Genomic DNA, 10,889 nt, shown 5'->3' with positions numbered 1-10,889 from the left:
TGCACATCTGTACATGGAGAGAAAAGATATGACCAGGTTATCTTGTAAAGACAACCAAAATCCTACAACACAAAATGGAAAGAGATCTATATTCCTAAAGGACAGAACTAAGCTAAGCTATAAAATAATGTACATCGATATCTAGAACAGCCGTAATCACATTTTAGTGTACAATTTCCAAGAGCAAACAAAGCCATTTTCTCTTATGTCCTGTGAGTGATTACATTTTGCACGGCTAATTATACCACCCTTAGACAGCAGGATTAGTGTTGGACTTAAAGGACATGTAAACCCTCCCCACAAAAATTTAATCAGTTAACAGTCTCCATAATCACTTAGAATTCCTTCCACTCCTCTAATCCCTCCCTCAGGAATTTACTTTGGCTGTTGGCTCATGAGCATGCTCAGTTCTTCTCAGCTCAGATTACTAAACACACCCTCCAGTCTAACAGCCAATGAAGAGATAGCATTGCTGGTTCCCATAGAAACTCTAGCTGATCTAACCTCTCCTGAGCTCAGCTTAACCAGGACAGCGCTCAACCCCAGCAGAACTTTTTATCAAAGTTTGTTGTGTAAACCTACATTCTGCATTGCATGACATCATACTTGAAGATGTCAATGTTACTGATGATGTGTCCCGGGTGAAAGCTGCTATTTGTTTTAGGAAAATGTTATGCAGCAGGTAAATGGAGTGGGTATATGCAGTACAAATGATGTGGCTTGGGTGGAGAAGATATGCCCAATTTATATACATGGTAGGAAAATGTAGGCTTTACATGTCCTTTAAGGCCCCCCATACACGGGCCGATAAAAGCTGCCGACAGACCGAGTTGGCAGCTTATTGGCCCATGTGTGGGGCCATCTGACGGCTGCATCTGTGCGTTTGTGTTCCCGCAATCCAACCACCTGTATCGGATGCATTATGATTAGATCGTTGAGCCTTAGGGCCCATGTCCGGATTAGCTCGATCTCGCCCACCTCAATGTAAGCATATCGGGGAGAGATCTGCTCGCCAAACGAGTGGATCTCTACGTCTATGGCCACCTTTAGCCTCTGAAAGACGATCAAAAAAAAAAAAAACCTGACATCCAGGGACCAGTCTCATAGAAATTAAATGGAGACAGTGCCAAATGATGGAAATAAGAAAGGGCTAATGATAATTATCCAAGACTGGGGCACACTGGCACACCTTAATTGACTTACCCAACACTGGAGGACGTTCATATAAATTCACAATTTTGATACTTGCCCTCTAAACATTTCCATTTCAAGGGCAGCCTGATGATGGAATGTAATTGATGATAGAGTAGTCCAGCAGCTGAATCATTTATTTACAAAGCATGAATGATATACATTCAAATGTATATGAAAGACTTGCTCAGAGGCTACTGCCTCATTATAGCCGATAAACTCCGGTACTGATGCCTAGGTTCCCATAGTAATACCTTACACCAACACCAAACAAACTCTACACAAACTAAGCTCCTCCTATTGTGGGCAAAATATGTATTGGCAGTTTGAGAGACAAAAAACTAGAACATTTATACATATATTTATCTGTGCCAAGCCATGGCAGCAGAACAGAGAGATTGCAAATACAAAGCAGAAAAGCTTAACAGTAGTAATGCATCATTTATGGTAAACTCACTAAATATTTGACATTAGTTTTTTTACAAGGCTGCAATTTGGAAAGCAGCATGGTGTAAGAGCTTGACCTCAGTCTAAAAAAACAGGCATTTAAAGGGATACTGTCATGGGAAAACATGATTTTTTGAAAATGCATCAGTTAATAGTGCTGCTCCAGCAGAATTCTGAACTGAAATCCATTTTTCAAAAGAGCAACCAGATTTTTTTATATTCAATTTTGAAATTTGACATGGGACTAGACATTTTGTCAATTTCCCAGCTGCCCCAAGTCATGTGACTCTGATAAACTTCAATCACTCTTTACTGCAAGTTGGAGTGATATCGCCCCTCCCCCCCCCAGCAGCCTAACAACAGATCAGATCCTCATCGTGAGACCACGATCTTCTCGGAATGATCATAAGATCGTACGAATTTACCATCAACTAAAAAGACCAATTTGCAAGGAAAACAAAGGGGAACTGCCTGCTTGGCCCTGCAAACATGGATAGATTGCACTGGGACCGACAAGATTTTTTGACCTGGCCGATCAATTTCCTGACAGATGTCGGCAGAAAAATAGTAAGATTTACGATTGTTTGAATCCCACTAACTGCACGATAATTTGAAGGATTGGTCGGACTTCCCTAAAATCGGTCGTTCGGCAAGAAAAATCGTCGCGTCTATGGGGACCTTAACACAAGATAACAGCTCCCTGGAAGATCTAAGAACAGAACTAAATAGTAAAGCCAAGTCCCACTGAGACACATTCAGTTGCATTAAGTAGGAGAAATAACAGCCTGCCAGAAAGTAATTCCATCCTAAAGTGCAGACAAGTCACATGACTGGGGCAGCTGGGAAACTGACAAATTTGCCCCATGTCAGATTTCAAAATTGAATATAAAAAAACATGTTTGCTCTTTTGAGAAATGGATTTCAGTGCAGAATTCTGCTGGAGCAGCACTATTAACTGATGCATTTTGAAAAAAACATGTTTTTCCATGACAGTATCCCTTTAAAGTATCAGCCTCTGTAATTTGGCCCACTGATATAGAATGTGGTGATTTTGGAGACTCTGTGACCTTTATATATATATTTTAAAAGGCATTATTTTGGTTGATGTTTGTCATACCATAGGAACCTTGGGATCAATATATCTTTTATTAGGCATATGCCTCAATAGGTTTTGTCATGACATTCAGTGGGTGACCAAATGTGTGAGTATTGATGCTGTTTATTGGTTATCAATCATTTATATTAAAATGTACAAGTTGTAAATGCATTCTAGCCTTACATAATATATTTGAAAGACTATTCTGTTTCAGGTTTGGAGGGATTGAAGGGGGATTTGGATACAAAGCATGAACCAGCAGCAAAGGAGAGCCTGCCTGTGCAAAGCTCACATGTAGATTATTCATCCTGTATAAAAAAAAATATTTTTATGATATTATGGAACAGAGGTGTGACAAATGGCATTATGACATCAAAATAAAACTTATTTCTAAGTAAATACATTATAAAATGGAATACAATTCTGTACACCTGACTATTGCACTTTAGCTAGGACACTGATTTGGTTATGCCATGATACTGGTTATCATAACAAGACTCTGTATCACTTATGAGCACAACTGATAATCCAGGAGCATTATAAACAGAGTAAAGGACTGTTTCATTTAATATTTAGTGGATGTGGAAAAAACAACACCATTCGCTCTGTATATTAGAGGGAAAAGGTAAGACATGTTATATCCTATGCAAGCAATGGAGTGATATGGGGCAGGGCAAGGTGCAGGTGCACAGTATATAAAACTTTCCATTAAAACAGTAGTCAGAAGCAAACATTCATAATGGATAGCAATTAATGGGCTTTGGGAAAATGCTCCACCTTCATCCAAGTTCAAAAGTGCAAAACAATACCTGAAATGCAAAGTCTTACTTCCATACATTAGCAACCATGGAAGATGCATAATTGAATATAGTAAGAAATGGGAGAATAAAATGATCTGTAAAACTTTGATTCTCCGTTATAGGACTAAATCCCATTTCTGTCCTCCAGTTCCAAATCATCCCGACACAGAGGAGAGTTCATACTCGCTAGAGGAACTGATTTGCCTTTCCACTTTCTTCTGCTTGATTTTCTGAATAATATCCACTTTCTTCTCAAAGTAGCTGACCAACACTCCCTCTGTAAGCACCGAGGCCAGGATCTGCTCAAAAGAGATTGCCCACTCCGCGTCTATGGTGCTGCCATGTTTAGCAGCTGCATTAACAGCTTCACATCCTACTAGTACAGTGTCATCTGCAATATCCTCACACTGAAGGGAACCAGCACTAACCATAGAATAAGAGGATACCGATGTGTCATCCTTGGTTTCATCATCAGAGGTTGGCTGTGTAGGACTATTTCCTTCTGTTGCAGGTCTATCTTCTTGGAGGTTTTGTATCTCCTCTTGTGAGATGAATAGGCTTTGAGCGCAGGAGGGGACTGGGATACCTGGTACAGCCAGCTCTTGCCTCTCTGTTGCATTCATAAGCTGGTTCTCTAAACTTGAACTTGGCTCTTCTTCCTCACTAGAAGGTTCTCTGGTCAAATTTGCTTGACTACTACCTGCATTTCTGTGGGGTGGGTTAGAGAACTTTTTTCCCACCTCACCAATACGCAGTAGAAGGCTTGCAACAGTGGCAATGGCATGGTACAATTCTTGTTCAAGTGGATCCTCACTGAACATGTTATAGAATGTTTTACACAACTCTATAAACTGTTCCTATGCAACAGAAAAAAGTGTCAATTGCTAGAATCTATTCACAAACCACAATAGATTATAGAAACTGTCATAAAAAAACACATCAGTTAGTAGTGCTGCTCCAGCAGAATTCTGCAATGAAATCAATTTCTCAAAAGAGCAAACATGTTTTTTTATATTCAATTTTCAAATCTGACATGGGGCTAGACATTTTGTCAGTTTCCAAGCTGCCCTAGTCATGTGACTTGTGCCTGCACTTTAGGATGGAATTACTTTCTGGCAGGCTGTTATTTATGCTACTTATTGTAACTGAATCAGTCTCAGTGGGACTTGGCTTTTACTAGTATGTGCTGTTCTTAGATCTTCCAGGGAGCCGTTATCTTGTGTTAGGGAGCTGCTATCTCGTTACCTTCCCATTGTTCCGTTGTTAGGCTGCTGGGGAGGGAGGGGTGATATCACTCCAACTTGCAGTACAGCAGTAAAGAGTAATTGAAGTTTATCAAAGCACAAGTCACATGACTGGAGGCAGCTGGGAAATTGACAATATGTCTAGCCCCATGTCAGATTTCAAAATTGAATATAACAAAATCTGTTTGCTCTTTTGAAAAATGGATTTCAGTGCAGAATTCTGCTGGAGCAATACTATTAACTGATGCGTTTAGAAAAAAACATGTTTTCCCATGACAGTATCCCTTTAAGTTATAAAACATTACTAGGTCTTGCTGAGAAGCCAAAACCTGTAACTGATTCTGACAGTCTGAATACGGCCACTGGAACTAAAGAAGAGCTATAGTCATTATGGGGGAGTTAAATTAAGCAGTATAGTAATAAAATAAGAAAAATAAAATATTAGGGCGTCCAATTAATGCTACAACTGGTTGCAACATAGTTTCTGATTAACCATAGGCTGCCCATGACTGCTACTGTATATAGCAAGTATTGACTACCCCTCTTTTGTCCCTAGAGTTGAATCCATTTCTTTTTTAATATGTATAACATCTGTTGGTCTAAATATGTAATCTTTTTACAGTGACATACCAGAGGAAGATTTATTTTATTTACCTGGTTAATTTTCGGCAAGTCCTTAATAGTCTCTTTTTTCTGCTCTTTTTCACTGGCCCACATACGGAGATAATATTTATAGTCTGCCGAACTGGTTGTCTTCTCATCTGTAATACAACACCTGCATTTAAGATTACTTTTCTACTTTCTGTATCAAAACATATTAGAGCTTCTTTATTAACTGTACAACCTATCGCCAGATTGTACAGTTAATAATCCTTGGTTAATTTTATATGCAATAAGAAGAAAGATACCTGGTCTGATTGGTCGCCCTGGGCTAAATATATGGTACAATATATTACTAAATATATTCATGTTTCTTTGACTGAAACAACCATACCTTTACAGATGATTAAAAAGGACTCACAAATCTTGCAGGTAGCATAAGTTATGTCACCACAAGATTTTTTTTTTTTTTTTTTTAAAGAGCTCCATATAGAGCTCCATATACATCCAAAAGTTTATTTTAAAGGCCCTACCACATAGCTTTGTGTAGGTTTGCCTGCTTGTATAGACCTGCTTTCAATTACCCATACACAGATGACCATTTAAATTTATATCCCTTCCTGTCCTAGGTAAAAACTCTCTGGGTGTGCCAAGTCTGGCCAGTCCCTCCTTTTGACTTATAAACTTATAACAGACACACATAAAGCCAATCTAGTTGGTGACAAATACAAGAGGTCCTCTGCACTCAACCTATTATCAATATATTTAAGACAGATACATTTTGTGCATACTGCTACTGAAAAATGCCTTACCCTTTAAGCAAAACAGGGATTGTTTGTCCATATATTGCAATATATTTAAGCTGGCCAACTACGTCAAACTCATCCCATATCTGGCCAGTCCTACGCTCAATTTTCATCTGATTCATTAAGAATTCTATTATATTTTACAAAGGGACTAAGTTTTACCTGCAACTTACTAGCTGCTTTCAAAGTAAAACTCACATGCCCTTTTATTAAGACACCAGTAGGATCACCAATCTAGCTGGTGGATGCGCCATTGAAATCCAAACTAGGCAAGCATATGACATCCCTGGGAGATTTGTATTTGAGTATCTTAAAGGTACACAAACACCTTTACCTTTCTTCTCTGAAGAATTTCCATGCACAGTTGTGGATTCATTCCCCTGTCCATCAGAGTCTAAAGGGGAAAAAAAAAGGTCTCAAATTCTCATTTCTGCAGGTTTGTTTATCTAAAATTTTCCTTAAAGGTAATATATGTGAAATGTAAAAGCAGAATTACTTTCCATCTATTTTCTTACAGGAAGAGCCCCGTGGTAGAGTCCTGCGCGGGTCCTTTTTTTTGGACCCGAACCCGACCCATACCCGCAACCTGCAATCCGGACCCGCATTATTACCTTTTTGGACCCGACCCGCGAGTACCTTATCCGCAACCCGGACCCGCTGACCATCAAGAATCAGGAAGTGCTGTCATTGGAAAACGGAAGCGACATCATCGGAAGTAGTCGTGATCAGAAAAAGAAAAAAAAGAGTAAAACAGGAAGTGCTGTCATTGTATACCGGAAGTGACTTCATCGGAAGTAGAAAAAATGAGTAAATATCGCTATTGAGAAGACCCACGGCCTGACCCGCTAACCCGCAGAACCGGCGACCCACGTCTATACCCGCACCCGGAACTTCTATCCGCAACCAGGCAGGTTTTTGCGGGTACCCGACCCGCTGTAGGACTCTACCCCGTGGATAAACTGTGAAGGGATACCTACAGAGTTTTGTATCCAGAGGTGTCCAGTCTGCACGGACAATACGGGCTTAGGAGAAATGGACTTACAAGTAAGAAAATCCCCTTTTTCTCTGGACTGCCTGTCCTGTCAGTGCAGACATATGGGGACAAGAGCCGTCCTGTAACTCAACTGAGAGGATATAGCATTCAAGACTACATTGTTTGGTTGTTGTTAGGTTGGTGGAGCAAGAATGGCGTTCAGACTCATTTAGTAGAAGGCTATGAGGAATATAGAAGTTGAAACAAGGTACTGTAGGTCACAGCTTTAAAGCAGGTTAAGCGGTTCTTTCTATCCTAGTAATGGGTCAGGATAGTACCCCTTAGGGGCATTGGGTAGATATGCAACCACACATAAAACAAGTGCTTACATTTTGGCAACAAGGCTCACTCATCCTATACTTGTAGAATGACTGGCCTAAGATTCCAACCAGAGGCCTCTGTTAAAATGGAAATATGGTGGAAAGGAACAATCAACTCTCAATCATTTCTTTTGAGAGTACTTCCAAACACCTGGGGTGTGTAATGGAGATGAAGCAAATTATGGAGTTGTGAAACAATTTACAAACCCTGTAGGGAACTCTGTTTCAGATATGTATAATAATTCCAAAAAGTACCTGCACTTGTACACTGGTCAATGGTGGGTGCACGGTCAAAGTATAGTATCCACAGTTCAAAATAGACCAGCACTCCAGCAGTTTTGTCAAACAATTTTATTGACACATCACTCGTGTAGTCCAACGTTTCGGCCCTCATTGGGGCCTTTATCAAGGATAAAGTGCAAGTGACCAAAATGTGATATATATAGACAATTACCTTTCAAAAAAGGCGCCAAAATGACGTCATCAACAATTTAACAGTGTTATTTTTACAAATAATGCAATTGATTGCGTTCGTAAAAACATATTGTGGTTTCTCCACTAGATGTCGCTCTAAGACATAGCAATTATCTGTGTACACTATGAAACCTGAAATGTTAATCACAATTTAGATATATTCTCATAGGTGCTTAAGTGAAAAAATTAGATACAAAAATGTAGCTAATTAGTATACTTTGTTACAAAAATGTAGAGTAAAAAAAAAGTAAAAATAAAGAGTAAGCAAGGATTTTTTGTAACAAAGTATACTTTTTATCTACATTTTTGTATCTAATTTTTTCACTTAAGCATCTATGTGGCGCCTTTTTTGAAAGGAAATTGTCTACATAAATCACATTTTTGTCACTTGCACTTTATCCTTGATAAAGGCCCCAACGACGGCCGAAACGTTGGAATACACGAATAAAATTATAATGTATAATATTTATGTATAATATAATGTATATTAAGCAGACTACACACTCTAGCTAAAGGAAAAACAGCAGGCCGTCTACCTGGAATAAAGTTCATTGTGAGACTATGGGGCCGATTCACTAAGCTCGAGTGAAGGATTTGAATGAAAAAAATTCTAATTTCGAAGTATTTTTTTGGTACTTCGACCATCGAATTGGTTAAATTCGTTCGAATTCGAACGAAATCGAACGAAAAATCATTCGACTATTCGATAGTCGAAGTACTTCCCCTTTAAAAAAAACTTCGACCCTCTACTTCGGCAGGTAAAACCTACCGAAGTCAATGTTAGCCTATGGGGAAGGTCCCCATAGGCTTGCCTGTGATTTTTTGATCGAAGGATTTTCCTTCGATCGTTGGATTAAAATCCTTTGAATCGTTCGATTCGAAGGATTTAATCGTTCGATCGAATGAAAAATCCTTCGATCGATCGATCGCAGGATTAGCGCTAAATCCTTCGACTTCGATATTCGAAGTCGAAGGATTTCAATTCGAGGGTCGAATTTCGAAGTATTTTTTACTTCGAAATTCGACCCTTAGTGAATCTGCCCCTAAATGTAGCTTGTTCATAAATGAAACCTACCAGTGTCTGCAAAAAACAGTACAAGATCATTTTGGTGAATTTTTTTTTTTTTTTTTGCAGAATTAAAGAAAATTATACATTTTCAATGTTTTTATATTTTGTTTGTAAATAGGGATGCACCGAATCCACTATTTTGGATTTGGCCGAACCCCCGAATCCTTCTCAAAAGATTCGGCGGAATACCGAACCAAATCCGAATATGTAAATTAGGGGTTGGAAAGGGAAAACATTTTTTAATTCCTTGTTTTGTGACAAAAAGTCACGCAATTGCCCTCCCCGCCCCTAATTTGAATTTGCAAATTAGGATTTGGATTTGCCCGGGCAGAAGGATTCGGCTGAATCCGAATCCTGCTGAAAAAGGCCGAATCCCGAGCATTCCTATTTGTAAATGTAACTGCTATTAAAAGCCGTATCTGTCTGGCTATTAAGTTTCTCTGCACTTCTGGTTCTGACGTCTGTAACAATGTAGCAGAAGCTAATCGATAATGAAGCCTGGAGGTAAATACATTTGTTACCAAGGTATCTAACAATGTATGAAAGGTTTATAGAAATACTGCTTTTATTATTATTCAATTATTATTATTATTCAATTACCTTTACATTGTGCTTAATGAAGTCGTTTGCACATGGATAGGAAACCGGCTACAGGATCGGGTTCAGAGGGTGGTTGTTAATGATACATTCTCTACTTGGAGTAAGATAGTGGGCGTCTCTTCAGGGCTCGTTATTGGGTCCACTTTTATTTAACTTGTTAATTAATGATGTATTGTAAGTAATGTATCAGTGTTTGCAGATGACACAAAACTATCCAGCACAATTAATTCCATCCAGGATGTGGCATCCTTGCAACAGGATCTTGACAAACTGGCAATCTGGGCAGCTAAGTGGCAAATGAGATTCAATGTTGATAAATGTAAAGTCATGCACCTGGGATGTAAGAATATCCACTTATACCCTTAATGGGACTGCACTAGGCAAATCCATTATGGAAAATGACCTTGGAGTCCTTGTATATAATAAACTTGGCTGTAGCAAGCAATGCCAGTCAGCAGAATCAAGGGCAAATAAGGTGCTGTATTAAAAGGGGTATTGATTCATGGGAGGAGGGGGGTCATTCTTCCACTTTAAAGAATATAGAATATGTCGTACAGTTTTGGTCTCCAGTGCTCAAACAGGACATTATTGTATTAGAGAGGGTACAAAGAAGGGCAACCAAGACGGTAAAAGATATGGAAAATCTTAGCTATGAGGAAAAACTGGCCAAATTGGGGATGTTCACGCTGGAGAAGAGGCGTTTAAGGGGTGATATGATAACTATGTATAAATATATAAGGGGATCATATAATAATATTTCTAATGCTTTATTTACCAGTAGTTCTTCCCAGTTGACACAAGGTCACCCATTCTGATTAGAAGAAAAGAGGTTACACCAAAATATTCTAAAGGGGATTTACAGGGAGAGCTGCAAAGATTTTGAATTCTCTCCCTGAATCAGTGGTACAGGCTGATACATTAGATAGCTTTAAGAAGGGGATTGGATGGATTTTTAGCAAGTGAGAGAAAACAGGGTTATGGAAGATGGCTCATAGTACAAGTTGATCCAGGGACTAGTCTGATTTTTATCCCCTCTGAGGCAAATTGGAGAGGCTTCAAAAGTTTTTTTTTGCCTTCCTCTGGATCAACTAGCAGTTAGGCAGGTTAAAATAGAGTTAAAAGGTTGAACTTGATGGACGTGTGTCTTTTCAACCTAACTTACCTTATTTACCAATAATTTTAAAACATTTTACCTTTCATTTCATTATA

The 10,889-nt window shown here is 38.9% G+C and overlaps 1 protein-coding gene across 3 annotated transcripts in view; it reads right to left on the bottom strand.

The window, feature by feature from the left end:
* Positions 1–2,841: 2,841 nt before the first annotated feature.
* LOC108712631 (TBC1 domain family member 9B) overlaps positions 2,842–10,889 on the bottom strand; it is a 47,829-nt gene continuing 39,781 nt past the window's right edge. For all 3 annotated transcript variants that reach the window (XM_018254940.2, XM_041588025.1, XM_018254941.2), the window contains 3 exons: positions 6,519–6,578; positions 5,433–5,539; positions 2,842–4,391 (listed from right to left, as the gene is read on the bottom strand). In XM_018254940.2, the coding sequence (XP_018110429.1) occupies positions 3,690–4,391; positions 5,433–5,539; positions 6,519–6,578 (869 nt within the window). In that variant the 3' untranslated portion in view covers positions 2,842–3,689. The remainder of the gene's footprint in view (positions 4,392–5,432; positions 5,540–6,518; positions 6,579–10,889) is intronic.

The sequence above is a fragment of the Xenopus laevis genome, chromosome 3S (assembly GCF_017654675.1).
Source record: "Xenopus laevis strain J_2021 chromosome 3S, Xenopus_laevis_v10.1, whole genome shotgun sequence".
Lineage (NCBI taxonomy): Eukaryota > Metazoa > Chordata > Amphibia > Anura > Pipidae > Xenopus > Xenopus laevis.
This window is presented reverse-complemented; position numbering and strand designations above follow the sequence as displayed.